Source organism: Anabrus simplex, chromosome 4, assembly GCF_040414725.1.
Source record: "Anabrus simplex isolate iqAnaSimp1 chromosome 4, ASM4041472v1, whole genome shotgun sequence".
Taxonomy (NCBI): Eukaryota; Metazoa; Arthropoda; class Insecta; order Orthoptera; family Tettigoniidae; genus Anabrus; species Anabrus simplex.
In genome coordinates, this window is record NC_090268.1 from 147,580,671 (window position 1) to 147,605,851 (window position 25,181).

The 25,181-nt window shown below is 40.7% G+C and overlaps 1 protein-coding gene across 9 annotated transcripts in view; it reads right to left on the reverse strand.

Annotated features, from left to right (window-relative positions):
• Window positions 1–25,181, reverse strand: part of by (blistery) — a 1,249,231-nt gene that overhangs the window by 141,043 nt on the left and 1,083,007 nt on the right. For all 9 annotated transcript variants that reach the window (XM_067145280.2, XM_067145277.2, XM_067145276.2 and 6 more), the window contains one exon: window positions 22,208–23,273. In XM_067145280.2, the coding sequence (XP_067001381.2) occupies window positions 22,208–23,273 (1,066 nt within the window). The remainder of the gene's footprint in view (window positions 1–22,207; window positions 23,274–25,181) is intronic.

The following is a 25,181-nucleotide window of genomic DNA, read 5'->3' on the forward strand; positions in this document are numbered from 1 at the left end:
AGCAGACTCAACTAGCTGACGTACATGAGCAGTACCGTGTTCTTCGAAACCGAATTAAACTTGTAATTCATAATAAGAAATTTAATTATTTCTAGCATTTAAATACGCTAAACATGACAACAACAACCTAATCTCATGCTCTGTGGTGAAGCTATTTCCTTTTCAGAAGTCTGTAAAAAAACCTAGGCGTTGTCATGAATTACACATTGAAACTGAAATGACCATATAACAAGTGTCTGCAGGAGAGTATATGCATCTCTTCACCCTCTACAAATGAAACAATCTATTATTCATATAACATGAAAATAAAATTTATTCAAACTCTCATTTTTCCAATAATTTATTACTGTGACGTCGTACTAACCGATGCAACTGCAGAACAAACTATGAAACTTCAAAGGGCAAGGAACTCTTGCATATGATTTATATTTTCTTTGAACTTTAGGACACATATTTCCCCTTATTATGAGAAGTTATCCTGGCTGAAAATCGATCAACTAAGAAATCTACATACTGCGACACTAATTTTTCGACTTCTGAACGAATCTATACCTGAATACCTATCCTCACATTTTAACTTCCTCTCATCTATCCATGGACATAATACCAGATCGACTTTTACCCTTATGATACCGTTTAATCACTCATCTGTATACATCTACTCACTCCTAGTGTCTGGGGCAAGACTATGCAACACACTCCCTGTCAGTATACGTAATAGCACTTCAGTAGTCTCATTTAAACGGTCTTGTCGAGATTTCCTCTTAAATACGTGACCAGTGTGTATGAATGTTAATGTGTATGAGTGCAAGTATGATTTGGAGCTATTGTTAAGTGATGTAGATAGGCCAGATGTATTAATCATTGAAAATAACAATCATAATATGTTATAATATTACTCCGTTAATTTAAGTAGTTTCCGAGACTGTTAATGTTATTTTTCCAAATTATGTAACTATGTACTGCATGTTGTAGTTAAGTGTAAGAGAGGACCGTGAGCCCTAACTTCGCCACATATAAAGGCATAAAATAAATAAATAAATAATATAAAAAAAGTAAAGCAGTAGGAATGCCAGGCAGAGTCGGGTCACGTTGTCTCCAGGCACTTCTGACGATAGGTATGTCTCTGGAAGGAGAAACAGCATGACCTCTTGATGAAGAAAAAGAAAATTAGGTGAAGAAAGTGAATAACGAAAGATGACAAAGAAAGGTGAGACTCACCACGGCCTCGCAAATCTAACACCGTCCGGGTTGGAGGGGAGGATTTGTAAAGGAATAATTTTGACTGCAGGCTCGTTACATAATTGTGCTATATGCCATACTGTCATCCTAAGCCTAAAGGGCTTATCAGAAGTATTTTTTAAAAAATTCGTCACTTTACATATTTCCTCAGCAAAGTAGCCGTATCTCATTTAGAAAGTGATGATAAACGCTAAGGATCGACGCCGTACCTCAGAAGTTTAATGGAATCCTAAGCTAATTTTCAGTATTGTGGTTTCCTTAACTCTTACCCGGAGGCCCCGGGTTCGATTCCCGGCCAGGACAGGGATTTTTACCTGGACCTGAGGGCTGGTTCGAGGTCCACTCAGCCTACGTGATTAGAATTGAGGAGCTATCTGACGGTGAGATAGCGGCCCCGGTCTAGAAAGCCAAGAATAACGGCCGAGAGGATTCGTCGTGCTGACCACACGACACCTCGTAATCTGCAGGCCTTCGGGCTGAGCAGCGGTCGCTTGGCAGGCCAAGGCCCTTCAAGGGCTGTAGTGCCATGGGGTTTGGTTTGGTTTGGTTTCCTTAACAATGCAGCCGTAACTATGAGATGGATAGTTAAAGAAATGCAAGTAGTTATCAGTACATAAAAGCTTTGATTTTGAAAAGTGATAGGGTTTGTAATGTAGGAAATTAATCACATGTCAAACGTTAGAATTTCTTGCCCCTTAGACTTACGACGGCAGTATATTCCTAACGTCTACAGCGTTTTGAAAAGTTCCTCTTTCGTACGAGTAGATGTGGTTTGCAGGACACACAGTGACAGATGACTGAGTAGTTCAGAACTTTACCGAGCAGGTTGGTTAAGCGGTCTAGGTCCAGTAGCTATAAGCTTGTGATTGAGAGTAGCAGCTTTGAAGATAGGTTTTACAACCCTTTCTCATTTGCACAAAAGGCAAAATCCAGGGCTGCGCATTAACAATTAAAGCCATGGCCACTATCTTCCCAATCCTGGTTCTTTCCTTTCCTCGCCGATAGCGCCAAATGTTAGCGTGAGGTTCAACAGGTAACGAAATGAACTAAGTCCAAATGTTTAGTCACAAACGTTACAGCGCGAGGAAATGTGGCGGAAAATGTTGTCCAGACTGGCTGTCAATAAAAAGCACGCCTTTATAGTCACTGTACTTTATCCTACTTGTCAGGAATGACAGACCAGACCGTGAGCAATATACGATTTAGTTCTGTGTATGGTTTTGCAAATTAGTCAGAAAGTGATAAATTTTTCCAGACGCAGAAAATAATAATAATAATAATAATAATAATAATAATAATAATAATAATAATAATAATAATAATAATAATAATTCCATGTACAGTATGTATTGCTAGCCTGGTGTCAGCCCATGTCCAACGAAAATGGCCCGACATCTACCATGAACAGTAAACTGCCTCAGTATCGTGAAGGACAAGCGTTGGGTGTAGCATACGAGTTGCAGGGATGTTGCGGATAGCACAAACCCTCAGTCCCCAAGCCAAGGGAATTAATCAAGAATGAATTCCCTTGATTGGGCCGGGATTCGAACCAAGGCTCCGAGGATCGAAGGTCAAGACAGTGACAACTCAGCTATGGAAACGGACACGCCGGAAATACACAACACAGCCTCACATTACTTCAGTACATGCATGTAGGATTTTTTTTCTAACATAAGTACTTCACGCCACTTAAACTACTGCTAGACATTTTAGGAGACATCGAATTGCAAAAATGTTGCCCTGATACGAATTTCTTAACGCACAAATTAACCTGTAGATATGGGTAACCCTCACTCTGAATCACCCTTAAATGCCACCGATCTCAAACTAAATCGAACCTACTATCTTGGGAGCGGAAGGCCAGCAACTAATCAGCTGTGCCACTGCGGTGACGTCATGACACGGAGATGTCGCATTTAAACATCTTTAAATGCTATCGACTTCAGCCAGGATCGAAGCCGCAATCTTGGGAGCAGAACGCCAACGACTTACGGACTGCGCCATTAAGGTCAAGGTTCAAGTCGAAACGGTGATCAGGAAAGTCAATATAAAACCATCATAGCACTTTACCTAACAGCGCTGACATAATCTGTATGTAAGTACAGTAGATAGTACTGGAGTGACACGTTATTGCCTGAGGTAATTGTAATGGAAGAATTTTTTAATTGACAAAGGAGGGAAAATGCGTACAGACGTACGAGAACAGGTATGTTGTGATGTAGCCTAGGTTAGTAATTACACACAGCTTCAATGACCTCTCTTCAACAGCACGACGCGTATGCCAAGACCAGGTCAGTGAACCTGTATTCTGCATGCCTGGCCTGAGTCAAGGTTGGTGTCCAGTTCGCCTGTTCCACGAGTCACTGCTCCCAGTGGGTGGACATTGCTTGCAACTCTCAGAAGTGCCATTTGGATTTCTCTACCGGTTTTTATTTATTCTATGCATGGGCTTCTTCCTTCCGATCTCTCTGCACCGAAGGATTCACAGGATAATGTCAAGTGGATGAGAGCTAGAACCAACAAAGAAATCTTCTAGCTGTCATTTTAAGTACAAGATGAGTCTATAGCCTATCTCAAAACAAGTATCTGGAATACGAACCCCTCGGAGACTAATCTCTTCTTTATGTAGTGATTTTGGTCCGGATTTCTCTTGTTCTGGGTTTCTATAGACACGTTCTAGTTCGTGAACCAAGGATAATGGCCGAGTGACCTAGTAAATGGTCCTAAGAGCCGGGACATTAGTTGCTATGTAACGGAAGTGGGCATTTCGAACAAATTCTGATTGTGAGTCGTGGTGTTCCTTGTGCTCGGGAGACTGGGATTATCCATCCCATCCACCGGTGGTCTTCAACCATAAGAGAGAAACATTCTCACTGGAGCTATGTGAAAGTAAGGCTAGAACCCTTTTTCATATAAATTTACCGAATACGCTCAGAAGGTTTTTGCAAGCCTCGGACTTTAGGAATGACTTCCATTTGGACAGGCCACCAACTCCTTGGAAACAAGGAAATAGTATCCGATGGGGTTGCTCACTATATTAAAGAGGCCCATGGAAGAAAGTAGAAGGTTTGCAAACTGAACACTGAAAGGCGTAATGGTCTATAATGAATATGTATGTAATGTAAATGTCTGTGAAACTATATCTTTACTGTCTACTATCATTTACGCCATTTCCTCCTCCTCCTCCTCCTCTTGTTCTATGGCCTGAATCCCTCATTTTCTTTTTCATACTTTTTGTTACGGAGTTTTCCGTGGTAGGTAGAGGTGAAAGAAGGTGCGGGTGTGAATAGGTCTCCAGCTACGAAAGCAAAATTAATTTAAAATTTAACAAGGTTATATTTTCTTTTCAAAAACAAAGAAATAACAAGCATGGCAGGTACAAAGTAGCAAATCAAAAGGGTAGTTACAATATTTACAGGAATTGGGCTTCGCACCCTGATTTTACACTGCTTGGGCAATCAGCTCAGTTTTACCCCAAACACGAGTTTTAACAGAGGGGCAGAAAACCCCATTCATACCTAGGAGCCATTGCTCCAAATTACACAGAAAAGCCTCCACGAGGCATACAACACTCAATTTTCAAAAGAGCCACTCGCTCTCAAAATTTAAGCCTCTCCCAGGCCACACCAAACTCCACCTTCAAGTTGTCCTCACTGGACATAGACACAGGGGTAAAATACCCAACCTACTGAGGTCTATTAAATAAAAATGGGCAATTACATGACCTCTAAAATAATAATTTGAGAGGAGGCGATCTTGCACTCCTAATACACTTGTTTTTAAAAACCTAATCTGGCTCTAGGCCACTAATGCAAGGGCTAATCCCATACTACCGAGGTGACTTTAGAAAAGAGCAATTTGTTTTACATTAACGAAGAATAGGTTGAGAAAATAAGTTCACCTCAAGACAATGTGAGTGGGAGCTCGAGAGTGTTAGCACTCTCTATCCCAATATGCAGCTTAAAAGAGAATAGAAGAAAAGATCGTTACATTTTAGGAAAAGGTTACATGGAGGAACGCTTCGCACCCGCCCCGAGAGTTAAACTGCTGAGCTAGCAAAGAAAGAATTTATTAATCGGCCATTACCTTATTGATGACCACTGCCGAGGGAAGAGGCGCTTCCCGCCTCCTGCTATGTACTTTATACACTGAAAGGTGGAACAGAAGTGGCCCGGAGACCCTAAAATCAGCAGTTTAAATACTCTCGCAGAAGGTTCTAGGCGTTAGGGGAATGAAAACACCCTCCCGCGATGATTTTATTGGTAGATCAATAAACCCCCTACACAATACTAAGAAGAAACACATAATTGGTGGAAAATTAATTCAAGAAATTCGGGATAGGCTAGATTTAAAACAAGGGGAAAGAAGGGGTTAATATTGCCAACTTAACCAAAGACTGAAAAAAATTTAGCAAAGAACAAACATTTGAAATAAAAATTTCTCCAACAAAATAGTTCTTTGACTCCGCACTAGGTTGCACTATTGTTGATCTTCAGTAGTGTCCTCTAGAAGAGAAAGTTCACACTTCTTACTTCAAGCGAAACAAAACCACATCAAAAATGACACAGTTCAAAAACTCAAAATTTTCCACGTGGTGACATCTTCTGAGAAAGTAGAGAATTAATAGCGTAGATAAAGTTCAGACTTCCTCCAGCAGAGGAGTTTCAACTGGCGCACATTTTAAATTAGCGGAGTGGAGGTGTACCGCCCGGTACACTTTTCATACCTATATTCAGATGAAGAACACGTGACTTTAAAACAACGAACCTAATCAACAACACATTCACTCATTACGTAAAGTTGGTAGGGGAAAGGAGATATTTCCATTATGCTTCCCCCGTTTTGAAAGTTACGATGACATAATTCTAGAACCGTTTCTCTCAGAAGTTCTATTTAGCTTGGTTTGCCGGTTCTTTTTTAACGCCAAAACTTGTTACATTTTGTGGATGAAAGAATTATCTCATGGTATGTTTTATTTGTTTACAGACAGGACCTCAACTCAGGTACGTATTTACAATTCGACTGACTTTCATCTTTTCCTAGTGACTTCACTGTGGAACCTCGACATATTTTCTTTTATTTCCCAACTTTTTTTCCTACATTTCTACTTCCTCTCTATTATTCCGTGTATGTCTACTCCTTAGTGCATGTTTCCTGATACGGGATCGAGGATGGGGTGAGATGAAATTATATGGCATGTTTAACGGCCGGATGCCCTTTCCGTCGTCAGCGTCAGTTGAGGAGCGAATACAATGAATAATGGTGAATGAAATTGGGTAAGAATGTGGAAGGAATCGGCTGTGGCCTATGAATAGGAACTGTCCCGGCATTTGCCTGGAAGTGAACATGGGAAACAACAGAAAACCATCCTCAGGTCGAGTTCGAACCCACTCGTCACCCGAATGCAGAGATTGGCTCCATAGCCGTAGCGCATGAACACGCGCGGCTATTCCTCTCGGTCTCCCCACTATTATTCCGTATTTCCTAATTTTCCTCCAACCATTACCAGCCTTCATAATCCATTATTACCTAACTTTCTTTCAACCATGTCCTGCTCTTCATATAAGCCCTTACATCCCAACTTTCTTCCAACCTTGTTCTGTTCTTCAATGCCTGTCCCTATTTCCCAACTTTCTTTCAACCATCTCCTGTTCTTCAGTATAAGCCCCTATTTCCCAACTTTCTTTCAACCATGTCCTGTTCTCCAATATAATCCCCTATTTCCCAACTTTCTTTCAACCATGTCCTGTTCTCCAATATAAGCCCCTATTTCCCAACTTTCTTTCAACCATATCCTGTTCTCCAATATAATCCCCTATTTCCCAACTTTCTTTCAACCATCTCCTGTTCTTCAGTATAAGCCCCTATTTCATAACTTTCCCCCAACCATCTCCTGTTCTTCAATATAAGCCTCTATTTCCCAACTTTCTTACAACCATCTGCTGTTTTTCAATATCTGCCCTTATTTCCAAAGTTTCTTCCCACCAATTTCGTATGAGGGACTGGCAGCAAAGACGTTCTGATTTTAAAACAGCCATGCAATTATCAGTACCACGTTGTCATTAATTAAAATCGAGAGTGGGAAACAAGGGTTAGAACTGCATCTTCCTCAACAAACTGCCCTCGTCCATCCTGAATTAACTCCTAAGCACACCGCAGGGCATAGAATGTGGTAAACATTCTGAACCAACTATCACACCCATTACTTTCCGATCATGTGGAATGAACTCGGCGGTTCATGGCTTTCTGGTGTCCAAACTGACCGAGCTATGTTAAAAAGGGCAGTTGTCATGATTCTGGTTTAGGATAATTAATAATGCAATTGCAGTTGCATTATTTCTTGACCTCAGTATCGGCTATATTGCATGTTAATTATGTGGTATTCCAGTGTTAGAATGGTTGAATGTAACCAGCTCGAGTGAATATAAACTTCAACTGAAATAATGTTTATTCTTCGTTACTTCTTCTGGGCTGCTTATTTTATTTGTATTTATTTTTCGCTCTTCATGGAAAGTAAACCATCTCTTCGTCGTCCGACTCGTTGGCTGAATGGTCAGCGTACTAGCCTTCGGTTCAGAGGGTCTCGGGTTCGATTCCCTGCCGGGCCGGGGATTTTAACCTTCATTGGTTAATTCCAATGGCTCTGGGGCTGGTGTTTGTGCTGTCCCCAACATCCTTCAAAAGCACACATCACACACAACACTATCCTCCACCACAATAACACGCAGTTACCTACACATGGCAGATGCCGCCTACCCTCATCGGAGAGTCTGCCTTACACCTGGCTAGAAATAGCCACACGAAATTAATTATCTCTTCGTCGCAGCCCAAATGTAATATCACAGTATGATATTGTTTCCGACTATAAGACTGTTTGTTTCAATTATTGTCAGCCTAAAATCGAGATGCACCTTATATTCGTGTTGAAATATGAATAATTATTTTACAAGGGTACTGTAATTGCAAATGCATCTTAAACATGGTCATCTGAAATGGAAATATATCAACACCGAGCGAGTTGGTTACACGGTTAGGTCACGTAGCTTGCAATCGGGAGATAGTGGGTTCGAACGCCACTGCCGGCAGCCCTGAAGATGGTTTTTCATGGCTTTCCATTTTCATGCCACGCACTTTAAGACCATGGTCGCTTCCATACCCTGTCTATCCTACCGTCCCCATGAAACCTGGCTGCGACTGTGCGACGTAAAACAAAGCAAAAATAAAACATTAGTTGTTTGTCTCAGTGGTTAGGCGGTTCGAGTCCTGTAGGTGGGAAAAGCATCACCATCAGAATCCTGGGCGGGATGTGTGAAAGAGAGGTGATGGTATGCAATTTTCTATTACTAGATTGCGTGCTCAAAGCCTGGATTCAATTCGAAACCTCTCGCAGTGTTCATATGAAGTGCGGATATAAGACGCTGTTCGTCTGATGGAGACGTTAAGCCTTGAGCAGACCCCCCTAAGTCAGAGGTTCTCAAATTATTATGGCATTGTACCCCTCACTCATGACTAAAAGTACAATATACCCCCATGAAAAATCCATAAATGATAGGTTTGAAAAAAAGAGTACCTGGCTAATTATTAAGGCATTTTAGTCGAGTATAAACCAGACGAGACTGTCAAATTAAATGCATTTGTGTAACACATCACAAGAAATTTAAGAGTTTGTGTCTGTATCAAGTATAATGAAATGAAATGGCGTATGGCTTTTAGTGCCGGGAGTGTCCGAGGACATGTTCGGCTCACCAGGTGCAAGTCTTTCGATTTGACACCCGTAGGCGACCTGCGCGTCATGATGAGGATGAAATGATGGTGAAGACGACACATACCCCAGCCCCCGTGCCAGAGAAATTAACCAATGGTGGTTAAAATTCCCGACCCTGTCGGGAATCGAACCCGGGACCCCTTGACCAAAGGCCAGCACGCTAGCCATTTAGCCATGGAGCCGGACATCAAGTATAATACAATAATAATAAAGTAACATAGGATAACTTACCCAGTTTGTATGAAAGTTCCACAAAACGCTAGAATTTACCCTCAATGTCAAATTAATAAATATGGGTGAAACATTTTCAATCTTAATTCTGAAATCCAGACATTGTGAACCATCAAAATTTCAATGGGATGGGGGTGCCTACATGGCGTGACACAATTTTCTGATTTGTCGTAGTGCAGGTAAAAACTTTGTCGTAGCTCCATATATACGGTACATATTTAAAATTTCAATTTTTCTTCATCTCTTTCCCTGGAGGCTGTTCGCGTACCCTACGAAAACTCTCAGGCGTACCCCTCGGGGGTATGCGTACCACAGTTTGAGAACCACTACCCTAGGTGTTATTCGACAGTAGTAGGGTATGTGCCGGCACCAGGTTTCACCCTCTCCGTACCTCATTATAATCATCTCGCAACCAGACGAGCAGGTTACCGACGGGCGTCAAATAGAAAGTTCTGCACCAAACGAGCTGAACATGGCCTCGGATGCTCGTACCATTAAAAGCCAGAAAATAAATAAATAAATAAATAAATAAATAAATAAATAAATAAATAAATAAATAAATAAATAAATAAATAAATAAATAAATAAATAAAATTTTAACGTTTTTTAATACACTAAATATAACCATTTCAGACCCTCCCCATACATATGTGTAGGTCAGGAACATACAGTACTTTATTTTGGGATTTATATTTCCCGCTAGACAGTTCGAATCTGTACTACACGTTTGTGCAGGCCTCTCTGTTTCAACTGTGTAATGATCCGATGAACGTCAAGGACGTTCAGCATTTGGCTGTGAATTGTTAATGTATACAGTATCTGTCTCTAACAAAACATGCAGACGGTTTTAGAAATATTCATGATGTAAAGCTGAGTACATAAGATGCCATTTAACTGTTTTTAAAAAAACTGCATAATTAGAGTACATATGAGTCTAACAGAAATTCAAACTGATTTAAAACATCTCATGAAGTAAAATAAGGTTAAAACTGAAGGCCATCAGTAATATGTCTCATTTAATTATTATTATTATTATATTGTGAAAGTTAGAATGAATCTATCATTAAGGTAAAGAAAGTGAGAAATAAAACGGTTATGTTGTGACCCGGACTACACAAATTGTGTTAGTATTCTTTTATTGGTATTTTTACTTTAACCTGTCGTTCTATTCCAGCATGACAATATACAACTCCTCCTTTTGGTAAAAAAGAATGTACCTCGGGTCTGAAAGGATAAATAATTTGTAAAGAGAAATTAACATTTTGTGGTCAGTCCTAAGTATGGAAAATGAGGACAATTTTAATGATTTATATGTGGCGGCAATTAACACGATCAGAACTTAGATCGTGTGGCGGAGCTAACACTATCCCGTGGGAGAGCTGATAAAGTTATTAACGTAATCGTGGCGGAGGTGGTATATGGCCGTTTTCATAAGCTGACATACCTCGAAGGATAAGTGAAAATTAATACAAGTTTGAGAGAGAAAACACGTTCTGGTCGAATGGACTGACAAGAAAAGAAATAAGATTTAAAAAAACTACTTCTCAAACCAGTTAGATTATCTATAATAGGACAAGAGCATTTTAGATCCATATTCCACGGCCATCCATCATGACAACTGGAAGTTATTATAAAAACTGCTCTTACGTCACGATGCAATCGGACCAATATAACTAGTCCCATTGATACTACTGCTTCTGCGCCGTAACTCCACCCGCTCGTGGCTGACCTAATAAAGGATCACGGAGGCTGTGCAAAACAAATCGCAGACCTCCCTTCGATACGTTACAAGCAAAACAAAATCACGAGTGTCTATTTAGGTCATGAAGATACGACACGGCGCCTTCGTTCACTATCACTCCCTTCTCTACGAAACGGTTTATTTTCTTCCTTATAGCTTAAAAGTAATTTGGGCACGTAGTAATTTATGTCGAAATTGTACTTAATATTTCTATCTATAACCTACGCGTGCCTTTGCTGGCGAGACCTTGTTTGTTTTTTGTTTTTTTGCTAGGGGCTTTACGTCGCACCGACACAGATAGGTCGTATGGCGACGATGGGATAGGAAAGGCCTAGGAGTTGGAAGGAAGCGGCCGTGGCCTTGATTAAGGTACAGCCCCAGCATTTGCCTGGTGTGAAAATAGGAAACCACGGAAAACCATCTTCAGGGCTGCCGATAGTGGAATTCGAACCTACTATCTCCCGGATGCAAGCTCACAGCCGCGCGCCTCTACGCGCACGGCCAACTCGCCCGGTGAGACCTTGTTTACGGTGCATTCACTATGTCTTCTGATTAAGGACTACAGCAATTTTGTTACTTTCATCTGTCTCAGTCTTATCCTTGGTTTTGACAATATGAAAGTGGCCGACATATGAGCGATACTAGTAATGCCATTCCTTATGATACCAGTCCCTGCTATGAATGGCGTGAAAATCTCGCTCATAGGGTCGGTTGGTGCATGCACTTCATTTCAGAGGGCTTGGCAAACTGATATATAATAGCAACTTCTGGCTCAGTGAGGGAAGCAACGGAAAACTACATCACTCCTCATTTCCCTAGTACGCCTCTTCAGTGATGCCTAGGTCATCTATCGCAGCTAATGGTAGAGCTGTTCAGGATCAAACCAGCCTTCGGGTTGAGGATTTATCACACATACACATAACCTATGAAGGCACCTGAACGAGTGAAAGGTGAACGCTTCGAATGACATTAAGGGGGTAGAGCGATTGCACTCATGTTTGATGCAGGTGGTGACCCCTTAGGCCCATTTGATTCTCCAGTAGTGAGAAATCTCATTTCTAAATTATTCAAGTAAATGAAAAGAGAATCGAACCCACGTTCTCTCAATTGGGCCGAGCGCGCCTTTACAACCTCAACTAGTTAGGCCTTTACGAAATGACTCCCCAACATGATGAACTTTTCTCTCAGTTTGACAGTTATTCGTGATTAATAATATCGTGTGGCTATTGCTAGCAGAGTAAGTTACAGTCTTCTAAGACAGATCCTCCGACGCAGATGGATGTTATCTGCCGTGTATAGGAAACTGCATGTTACATTGGGGGGGCATAGTGTATGGATTACAGGGATGTTGAGGACAGCACTACTACCCAGTCGCCAAGCCCAAGGAATTAAGATTTAAATCCCTAGACCCGGCTGGAAATCGAACCTGGGGCCCCGAGGAACGACGACCAAGACGCTGTTCGCTTAGTCAAAGAGCTCGGGTCTTAGCGGTAGAGCTCATTACAAGAACTCCCAACAATAACAAGCAAGCTTGTAGTTATACGAGTCTGTTAATATTTTAATCATAGGTACAGGACCTCCAGTTTTACGTGAAATTCAGACCTCGGAGTTGTGACTTTTCGTTTCCAAAATCCTACATGCAATGGTCAGGGTTAGAATCACCGCCTGCCTAGTGAAATGCTAGTGATGATGTCACTTAGCCTCATGCCCCCACCTAGCAAGGATAACAAAACAAAGAAATTCTTGGTAGAGAAGATCCAATGTCATTTCCGATGAAGCAAGGATGACAGGCGCGAGCAATGACAGAATAACCAAAGAGTAATCTGAGTGACATCATTATGGTACGCACTATATATCACGTGGAAATACAATGACATCATAACAGAAATCCGCGACCAAGGACCGACGGAATGATAACAAGTGTCCGTTTGACAACCAGTAAATTGTTGTTGATACTACTAGCCATTAACCTTACAAAAACCAAACCCCATGGCGCAACAGCCTCGAAAGGCCATGGACTACCAAGCGACCGCTGCTCGGCCAGAAGGCCTGCACATTACGAGGTGTCATATGATCAGCTTAACGAGTCCTCTCGGCCATTATTTTTGGCTTTCTAGACCGGGACCGCTATCTCAACGTCAGAGAGCTCACACACTATAATCACATAGGCTGAGTGGACCTCGAACCAACCCTCAGGTCCAGGTAAAAATCCCTGTCCAGGCCGGGAATCGAACCCGGGTCTTCCGGCAGGCACGCTACCCCTACACTGCAAGGCCGGCATAAACCTTACAAGTTGACGATATTTAATTCATGTCAGAATGCTTTTAGGATTCCCCAAATAAACGCGAGTTCACTACTGGTGATACATATTCTAACGAGCATTGCTCTTCTTTCCCCCAACAAACAAACAAACAAACAAACAAACAAACAAACAAACAAACAAACAAACAAACAAACAAACAAACAAACAAACAAACAAACAAACCTGTGGCGCCAAAGGGCCAAAGATCGTCAACAGGACTGTTGCCTTGCCAAATGGCCTGCAGATACTGGAGCGTCACGCGGTCAGCATTACGATAGCGTCAGTCGTATACCTTGGTCCAAATACGGCTCGTGACTCGACCGGGTGCGTTGCTCCTCATATCATCAGCTTCTCAGTCGAGGCTGAATGAATCCCGTTCTTGCCCTCAGTCCAGAATTAAAGTTCCTTTGACTGGCTGGGAATCGAACCCGGAGCCACCGCATAAGAGATAGGCACGTTATCCCAACATCAAAACAAAGAAGAAGAGCTATCCTCCTTTCAATCTCCCACTCATTTTACTTGCGCCACTCTCCTCTATTTCGGTAAACGCTTGTTCTATTATAAACCGATTCCTGACTATTGTGGGGATTAGATCTCTTCCTACTTTCCTTAGTAGGACTTCGAGTTCGGCATCTGGATCCCATTCCAGAACAGGGATTCATATTTTTGAAGATGGGAAGACATTCTTTAGATACTCCATGTCGTACAGTACTGAAATGTAAAATATCTCTGGTGCCACATTCAATTTGTACCCGATAACATTTATTAAACCCCACCAACAGGTAACTCAACAGAATTCCGGTTTCTCTGCTGTTTGACAGAGTAAAATCGAACGTCGATAAAGGAACTTAATTGGCATCAAACATAAATACTTGCACACTGTAGCTGCGGCTAAACGATGGATGATAATAATAATAATAATAATAATAATAATAATAATAATAATAATAATAATAATAATAATAATAATAATAATAATACGACACAGAACATATATATTTTTTTAATTTACAATTTTGCTTTACGTCGCACCGACACAGATAGGCCTAGGTCTTATGGCGACGGTGAGATAGAAAAGGGCTAGGAGCGGGAAGGAAGCGACTGTGGTCTTAGTTAAGGTACGGTCTCAGCATTTGCCTGGTGTTAAAACGGTAAACTACGGAAAACGATCTTCAGGGTTGCTGACAGTGGTGTTTTTATGTCCCACTAACTACTTTTGATGGTTTCCAGAGACGCCGAGGTGCCGAAATGTTGTCCCACTGAAGTTTTGCCGGTAAATCTACCAACACGAGGCTGACGTATTTGAGCACCTTCAAATACCCCTGGACTGAGCCAAGATCGAACCTGTCAAGTTGTGGTCAGAAGGCCAGCGTCTCAACCGTCTGAGTCACTCAGCCCGGCAGAGTAGTTTAAAGCCACCTAAAATCCCATGTGTGGAATTGGACATAATCTCACTAACAATGTTTATGAGCTAGGAATTCCAATGGTTATTGTTCAAACATTCCTTTAACCAGTCCAAATGACCGCGGTGCGTCTCTGAGTACTGGTACAGCACACGCAAGACGCACGAAGACAGAGAATGTAGGCTACACGACAGATGTTGAGTAGAGGACGCCACCACAAGCGCAGCCAAGTGTCTTCGTCGTACAAATTAGGTCAGTACACACTTCCTCATAAGGAGAATTGGCATGCATGAATGGTTTATCAGTAGCAGGTTCCTAGACGCAACCTACCGCAAATTACGAAGCAGATGGTCAAGTTTTACAACAGTCTAGCAAAGCACAGCACAGCACGGCACAAGCGCACGCAACACCACGTAACCTTCACACAGCTAGCGAAAGCTGATTCATTTTCACCACACATCATGCATGTTCTCGGGAAAGTTTCCATCATAGCCAGTTCGGCGCAATAATTACGACACTCGAACGACATTCGAGACTGACAGTGTTACAGCAGCTTACTCCTGCCACCTTCATAGTCGCCCACTGTCCCCCCAGTTAAAAGCCTAGATGCACTACGCCAACAGACATCAAAATAACACAGGCCCTGTGATAGAATTCACACCGCCAGGATGAGTGGCTCAGACGGTAAAGCGCTGGCCTTTTGAGTCCAAGGTGGCAAGTTCGAACCCAGCTGCGTCTGCTAGTATCTGAAAGTGTTCATATATGCAGCCCCGTACCTGAACTCCTAGACATCTCCTAAAGCCGTAAAAACAGTTACTGTGATGTGGTCAGCGTTGAGGCCTTCGGTCCAGAGGGTCCCAGGTTCGACTCCCGGACGATTTTAATCGCGCCTGATTAATTCTTCTGGCTCGGGGACTGGGTATTTGTGTTTTTCCCAACGCTTCCCTCTTCACATTCAGACAACACACTACCAACAACCACAGAAACCCGCAATAGTGATTACATCACTCCATAGGGTTGGCGTCAGGAAGGGCATCCTGCCGTAAAACATGGCCGAATCCACATGTTCTGCACAGTTCGCACCCACGATCCAACAGATAGGCCTATGGGAAAAACGGTTGAAGAAGACGCATTATTATTATTATTATTATTATTATTATTATTATTATTATTATTATTATTATGATTATTATTATTATTATTTGGCCTTTAAATCCTCTTTTCAAGGAATTTGAAGTAGATATCTATTTAAGATTTCCTTTCCCTCGTCCTAATTTTCTCATACATAAAATAAAGGTTTTTCAGTATTCTCTCTTTTAAAAAACTATAACCAAGTCAGATGCCTTAGCTGGCGAAATGGAGTGTTTACAGTGCACTATGTCTTCTGGTATGGGCTAGAACAATGATATTACTTTGATTGATCTGTCTGAAGCGACAGACCGCCAAGCTGTGACGTTTCTTATCTCACGCAATGCTTAATGACTATTTGATTGAGTTTTTCAAGCTCGCCGTGGAAGTCACAAGTGTCCTTTTTTTTTTTTTTGCTAGGGGCTTTACGTCGCACTGACACAGATAGGTCTTATGGCGACGATGGGATAGGAAAGGCCTAGGAGTTGGAAGGAAGCGGCCGTGGCCTTAATTAAGGTACAGCCCGAGCATTTGCCTGGTGTGAAAATGGGAAACCACGGAAAACCATCTTCAGGGCTGCCGATAGTGGGATTCGAACCTACTATCTCCCGGATGCAAGCTCACAGCCGCGCGCCTCTACGCGCACGGCCAACTCGCCCGGTCACAAGTGTCCTTTAATGGCAAAAGTATTCCTTTATATGCATCAGAGGTTACATGGAAGTAAACAATATTCTAAAACAGCATTCATTTTAAATTACAATTACAGCCCCGATGCTGCCCACGGTTATCACCCACTACTCTTGACTCGGCAGCTGTGGCTATGTAAGAACGCACGCGCTAGGTTTGCTGACCTTGCCATTTTACCCGACTTTACAAGCCTTTTTAGTGATTTAAAATATGTCAGAAATGTGTTGATTGGTGCTATGTGGGAGAGAATTCGTGCTTTCAAAACGGAAATTTCACTGTTCAAAAATTAATTTCAGGGGGAAATAATTGAAGAATTCCCATCTTAAAATCACATGTTACTTTAGTTACTGTGAAGCCCTTAAACAATTCGACAATCGGTTTAGAAACACAGAAGATATGTCACCGGAAGTAAACATTTTTATGACGTCCTTTTCTGTAAATTTTAAGCAGGCTCCAGTCAAATTTCCAAGACATTGGTAACCCTTCAATGTGACACAATTTTGAAAGACAGGTATTACCAAATTCCAGCCAGCCTCCTTGCATTTTATAAGAACGTGGAACAAAAAAACGTATAGCCACGAAACGGCATTCAAATTAGTAACTATGTTCGCCTCTACATACCTTTGCAAGCATATATTCTCAGTCATGAAAATGAATAAGCCCGTGTTTGTCCAATAATGTGTTGGAAACAGGGTTATACATTCATTCTGCTGATACTATTTTCTCTGACGTCACTAAAATTGGTGAAATCAAAGTAATGCCAGATTTCGTCGTAAGTACAAAAGATAGGGCAGTTTTACTTTGTGGTATTATGTTTTAAAGGTTGATTTTTGTAACTGAATTATTTCTAAGTTCCGACCAGTGTGCCGTCCATTACAGCTCACTTCCATTCGCCTTTTTCTCACTCTTAGCTCTGAGAACCCAGGGCTTTCTACATGGAGTGGTCTGCAATAAACCATTGGTTCCTGCACCGTTAAAAGCTGAAGTTACAGCACCCCGACACTGTTTTAACCATCGATGAGAAATATTTTCCCACTAAAAGCAACAGCAAAAAAAGAAAAAATGAAATGGCGTATGGATTTTAGTGCCGAGAGTGTCTGAGGACATGTTCGGCTCGCCAGGTACAGGTCTTTTGATTTGACACACGTAGGCGTGGTGAGGATGAAATGATGATGATGATTAGCCAATGATGGTTAAAATTCCAGACCCTGCGGGGAATCGAACCCAGGACTACTGTGACCAAAGGCCAGCACCCTAACCATTTAGCCATGGAGGCGGACAAAAGCAACAGTGATATCTGGTTAGTCAAATAACGTATTTATGCCATATTTAGCCCTAGAAGGTCGTAATGCCGTAGGGTTCCTATACTATACCCCAAGTAATAGTGATAGACAACTCGTAACATATATCTGACCAGAAATAAGAGAAAGGTGATCTTACAAGGATTCACTTTCACCAATGCTATGTCTTTCACTTTCAGTACAGAATGACCATTGCTTATTTGTGGTAAACAACCTATTTCTTCCAAATGTGCTGTTCATTTCTTCGCCAAGCAATGATAGTCAAAACTCGAGTTCAGTGAGACCGAAATTTATTTGGGTGAAACCGGATGACCGAAAATTCCAATAACCAAATATTGTTATCAATAGTTAAATATAACAATATACGTATATTGAAATCCACTCCTTAACACATCACATTTACTAAAATACACTACGGTGTGAAAGTGGTAGACCATGAAAAACCCTCTTTTGGGCTGCCGATGGTGGGATTCGAACCCACCATCTCCCGAATGCAATCTCACAATTATGCGACTCTAACCGCACGGCCAACTAACTCGGTTCAAAAATTTCAGTTGCTGGTATGAATAAATTAAAGCTCCGAATATACCTGCGTGGGAAGTGACATTAATCACGTCATTTATGCAGGTCGCGTGTACAGTGATAAGTATTTGTTATCAGCGGGTGAAATTCTTGCGATACCAAGGAAGTGTTGGGAAATTCCTAAGAATACAAGCGGCTCTCTGATGTTTGGCGTCTGCTTGAGAAGTGATTTATGTTGATGCTTTTTACTGACTCTGGAGATGTAGCGTGACTGATATAAATTCCATTACGTCATGTGGAAGTCTTCTCTCCGTAGGCTCGTCCCGTTGCGTATCAAGGTTATCAATATCGGTTCCAAACGAATGTCAATACGAGAAAGTTACGAAATTGGTTAATGGCTGCATTATGTTTTGTTTGTTTATATTTGAGGACTGCCACCGCAGTTTAGTAAATAATGATTTGTTCGTAAAAGTCTCTTATGCTTCCGTCACTTTGAAGATGCACCAAGGTGTTCGGATTCTGTCATAAAAGAGATTTTCTTTGAAGCACGAATAAATTTTTCGTACTCTGAAACAAGTAATTTTAACTGACTGAGCCGAGATTCAATTCCTGAACCTAGTACCCATATGACGCAGTTGGTCTTCAGAGATAACAGGCTGGTTATTAAATACTGTAAGTATAAATGAGCAATGGTTCTTCAAAATAAGAAGTAGAAAGAAGATATCCTAAATACTCTGAGAATCTCAAGGCTTAGAAAGAAAACAAAGAATTAAGGAAATAAGGGTCAATATAGTTGGCAGGCAAGAGATGGATTCATTCTCCTGGAAGAGTCAACAGGAAAGTTGGTCCATCCCAAAACATCTTGACGAAAGACAAAAAAGGTCTCGGGTGATGAATTTCTCGAGGTCACATTTCACAAAATTCGTCAAGTGAGAGAATACAGGGAAGAAGTTTATATTCTTAACCCTAGGTGCACCATGTATTGGATGGTTATTAGTACACGACTTAATAGTCCTCCAAAGTTTCATTATGAATGTTCTTTATCTCCTAAAATTATATACAACCTTTAAGACCTATCTGAGTGATGCAACGTAAAGCAAATTGTAAAAACGTATAATAATAATAAATAAAGAACTAGTGTTTGGGAAGGAGGCGGAGAGGGGAAGAAATAGAAATAACCCCTTTTAAAATCAAAGTTTAACCATTATCTCACATTCAATGATGAGCAACGCTATGAACTAATGCAGCCAGCCGGCCACAGAGACATCTGATGGTAACTCCAACTCCGTCGTTTTCCAAGATATTACAGAGATTCCACGTCATAATCTTGACATTTTCACGTAGGTTCTTTTCTTGAAATTTGATTATTCAGTTATCTTCGTATTCTTAAAACGACTCACTCTGCCATGTACAAGCAACAATAGTGAGCAACAATACTGTGACCGAGTTGAAGAAATCAAGAGTTCTGACAAATTGGTTAAAGTATCATAATTTTGTACCCCTCTCCCCCCATCCTTCAAAATTCACAATAGTCAGGTTGGCTCTTGCGACCTAATAAATACCTGGGATTCGAAGACATTATTTAATTTGGTTTAAAATACAAGTAATTTTAATGTGAAAGTTGTAAACAAAAATTGAAAGTCACTGAAGATAAAAACATAATATTTTCATCCGACACCTACTTTACGGAAAATGTTCGACGAAATATTACTTCCACGTACGTACAGAAATAATGGAACCGCAGCTTATTGATAATTCTAAGCTTTCAAGTATTCTCCTACGATCCAACGCAACGGTTTTTCATTCTTAAACAAGCACAGTACCCATCAATAAATTACAGGACACGTTCCTAATACAATAGGCTCAAAGTTACAAACAAACAAAAATAGCAATACAATTAACAAGTACAATACTGAGCAAGAATACTGTGATCTGGTTGGAGAAATCTGAGTTGACAGACTGGTTTAAGTATAATAATTGTGTCCTGTTCTTTGTTGTGAATTAGTACACACTACCTAGGTAAGAAAACACACAAAATTTCAGTATTTCTATCGTTTTATGCCATAAGGATACTTCTAGGTATTATTAATTATAATTATTTATTGAACCAGTCACTTAAAAGTAAATTATAACAAAATGAAATACTACAATAGCCATAACATATTTTACATTGACGAAGTAGCTAACCTAACTGAATAAAGGTAAACTAAGCAGAAACTCGAGTTTACTATTCACTGTCACTAGTTACAAGCTTTGCGTTACATTTAACCAAACACCACAAAGCTATTAAAACTCATGTCATTTTGGAATTCGGCCAAGGATGTTCGTGATTCTTGCAGTGCACTTTCACAATACATGTAAAGCCTTTGTAATCTATACATCTTGAAACAAAAAATAATTTACCATCTGGTACACTGCGTGCAGTCATAGATTATCAAAACAGATCTCCGCATCTATTAACGAAGTTTTGCAGTGTTTGCACTCACATATGAGATACCTCCAGTGGTATGTTTTCGCGAAAGACATGCAAAATTCTCAGTCGAAGATTTCCTTCCAATTGATACCCATTTTTTCATTACTGGCCTTTATGCTTTTCAGTGCTCACTCCCTGAAGTCAACAGTTCGAGTTTAAATCGCTATAGGCCTAGGCCTATAAGTAAAAACGAGAATCCTTGTCATTAACATTTAGAACACTCCTTTTTAGGTAAAATTCTGTACTTTAGCTCCTCTTAAGATTGACAGGATAATACGGGACGTAAGTTTAATAATAATAATAATAATAATAATAATAATAATAATAATAATAATAATAATAATAATAATAATAATAATAATAATTTATTATTTGCAATAAAATATTAGCAATTACATTAATTCTGGCCACTCGCTGACATCCTAGAGTAGATAATATATACATTTCAGAGTCATGATTATATTGTTTTGTGATATTCAATGAGATACACATTACTCACTTTACGAGTGTTATAACAATGTTGGAATAGTTCACTCATTAAATTATTAATATTACACTCTACAATATTGCCTGTAGGCCTGTAGAATCGAATTCAATGTGCATAAATAATCTATAAATAGTCAGTAAGTCCAACAGTGGATCGCAACGAACTGGAGGAGAGATGCTAAGCTAAATTATCAAGAAAAAACACGATAATGTTTTTTCATAACAGAAGAACTTAGGGTTACAAAAAATATGCAGGCATGCGCATTTCCGGAATTGATAATTGATCGGTAGTTCATAACAATGATAAAGGCAGCAGATTAGAAAGCAGCAGAGAGTTCAAAGACCTTTGGTTCCAATCTCAGCAGTGACAGTAATCGACCATCACGAATGTGGTTTTTCCTTTGGATTTTTCCACACTCACTCCAGGGAACTGATGCACGAATTCCTTTTCAAATCAACTACTCTTGTTATTACACTACTGTACTCAAGACAATATGTATTTTTTCAAGACTGATTTCACGATATCTCTATTCTCTGTATCAAACCATAAAAAAAAAAAACACTGTAGCAATTAACTACCAATTTACCTAGATTTGCATTAAAATGTTTTGAATTACATTAATTCTGGCTCCCAGCTGACGTATCCTAGAGTAGATATAATTATATAAACTTCATAGTCACAATTACATTGTTTTGTAATATTCAATGAGTCACATTTTACGAGTGTTATAATTCGGAATAATTCACTCAGACTTCGTTCAAATATATACTGATTCTGATCTACTCACTAGTATACCACTCCACCAACATTCCAACAGCTACCTCAGTCAAATGTTTCATCATGTCTATACCTATATATTTTTTATGATATAAATTTTTTAAACTTTCTTGAAGCCACACATTATTTATTTTAAATTGGTACTCACCCGTCGTGGAACTCGGGAGAACGGGGCGAGGTGCTGCTACTACCATTGCTGAGACGGAAATCCCTGGAGGGTGAGGGACGTTCGCTGTCCACATATTCAGGAGGGGGTGATGGTTTGGACGTCACAAGGGATGACTGGCGGGGCAATGTCGTCGTCGATTGATGTGATGGAGTAGACGAAGCAGAACCTCCCTTGAAACTAGCTTTCCGCACCAGGCTTGGGCTGGCCAGCCCTGGGTGCATCTGCAGCATGGTGGTCGTGCTTTGAACCGAGGACGTCTGACTTACTGACGTCGAGATGTTTTTACTACTGCTGCCGTTACTACTAGTCACAGCTGCTGTAGGTATGGCACCGTAAGTAAAAGGTCGACTATCCTGTCGCGCGTGATAAGGGATATTTTCGTCCGTCTCAGCGTCGATAAAATTCACATCCAACCCGTCCAACACATTGCCACTAGGAGCGCTCGTGTCGCCACCACCGTAGCCGTTGTTCAACTGTTTGGTAGAAGAACTAGTCCCAGAGTAAGCTGCTGGAGCCGCCGGGGCGGAGCGTGGTAGGCTGGCTCTGACGTCATCCACCGCGAAAGACAAGGCTGAAGGCGGCGACTGCTGCTGCTGTTGTTGTTGTTGCTGCGACTGCTGCGGATGCGGTGGCGATGGGTACTGGAAGTGTATGGGAGGGGGTAAATCATCCAGAGTGACGTGATGCCGATAAGGAGCACTGGGCGGTAAATCTGGGATATTCTCCACGGTGAGTAACATGTCATTGAGTAGTTCGTCAAGCGCCCGATGATGATCTTCAGGCGAGAGTGGCGTGGCGGGCGGCACAGTACACGGGGAAGTCCCACTTTTGGCGCCCTGCTGCAGATGCAGCAATCCATTGCCGGCAGACGAAATGCCAGAGTCCATCGAGACTGTATGGGGGCTACCGATCACACCGGCGGCAGACGTTTCACCTCCTCCCGAACACTCACGTTCGGACTGAAGTTCAGCCGCCTGCTTTTTGCTAATAGTGGCGTATAACGAACCGTCCAAAGGACCGTACGTGTGGTTCACCTCGTCACCGTCTGCAACAAAGAAAATAATAATAATAATGAATTTAAATTGCCATATTTCTGGACAGAATATTAATCCTACATAAGGTCTATATTATTGAACGTGTTATAATGCACTATAATATAATTATTTCTATTAAATAATAATAATAATGATAATAAATTATTCCCCTATTTAGAGACTGATTTAGAGGCAAAGAATACTGAACAATTTTACATATTATTCAAAAATTTGCTGTTATTTACAATATACAATACAAATGCCAAATTTGCTGACATGGGCGCCCGCAGGATCTTTTCCAGCGGGGGGGGGGCACATTAACAATTTTCTTGAATATAAAAACCAATATAACGTCAGCAACATTAAATTGTTTACAGAAACTTCCAGTTATAACATATGCTAGCTGACTGTCAGTAATTTCAGTTTATGAAATAATCTAGTATGACATTAAACAATTGAACATCAACATCTTTAGAATTCCAGGGGGCCCCCTTGCGGGCGCCCATGTTGCTGAAAAACTATTTACAGACGAATTGTCACTTTTACGTAAGTGGTTTCTTAAGATGGCAAGTGGACGTTTCACCTTTCAGCGCCTGAGTGCTATTTCCCGGTAAGACTTGTACAGATGTGTGACGACGATGACAATAATAATAATAATAATAATAATAATAATAATAATAATAATAATAATAATAATAATAATAATTTTCCAATCAATTATTTTGTGTGTATTTACTTACATTGTACTCTTTCTCTATGGAACATAACATTTACCATATACTATGTTATTTAACGGACCTAACAGTACAGCAATAACTACTTAAAATTATTAAACGTGACCACTTTTAAGTGCATAATAATAATAATAATAATAATAATAATAATAATAATAATAATAATACGGAGGGAGTTGACAGCACGGTGCGGGGTATGTGGCGTTAGTTCAGGAGGTGGTGAGTTTGAATACCACCATAGGCAGATCTGAAAATTGTCTTCCGTGTTTTCATGCCAGGCACATGCCGGAGTTGCAATATTTAAAAAAATTAAAGTGATATTTGTTCGTGGCGTCGACCTCTGTAGATCTTTTGCCACTACTTTCGCCATATGATAGGAACCTGCGTGTAAGTGTAATTGCGGAAGTGCGGAAGGAAAAGAACGTTAAGGACGACACAAACACCCAGTCCTCAGGCCAGGGATATTAACTATTTACAATTAAAAACCACCGACCCGGCTGGGAATCGAACCCGGGCCCGTCGGATGACAAGTGGACACGTTGCCCCCTACACCGCAGGGACGGACAGTTGCAATATTTAGGCTATGGGTACTTCCCTCCCAGTCCTAGCCTCTTCCTATCCTATTGGTGCTGAAAATATATCTGAGTTAGTCCCAAATTGCACAGTTTGTAAACTACTACTTCTACTACTGTATGCATTGCAACCCCTTAGTCCCGTTTCCTGATACGACTTTGGGGATGAGTTGAGATATAACGATCTTGATATAGAAGCCTGCTACCAATAGTTGTGACGTCACACGCTTAGTGCTAAGTCTACGTCGTCGCGTATAATTCCTATACTACTGATACGATACTTTTTATCATATGACAAAAGAAATGCAATATTAAGCCTATAAACGCATGCCATTGAAGAAACGCTTTCAAAAGAAATTACATACAAGTACAGAAAGATATGCTCTCAAGGTATATTACATACCGTAAAATGTTTGACTGTAGACTTCTCACCTAGACTGTACGACGATAGTCACTAGGCGAATTGTTATTTCTTGAAATAATGTCATTGTTTTATTCTTGTTTGAGCACACAATGGTGTTAATTATGAATAACTATTAAAATAAAGTATTTCCAAAAATATGAGTGATCTAGGACAGAACACTCATTAACTCTGCAGCACACACCCACGTTT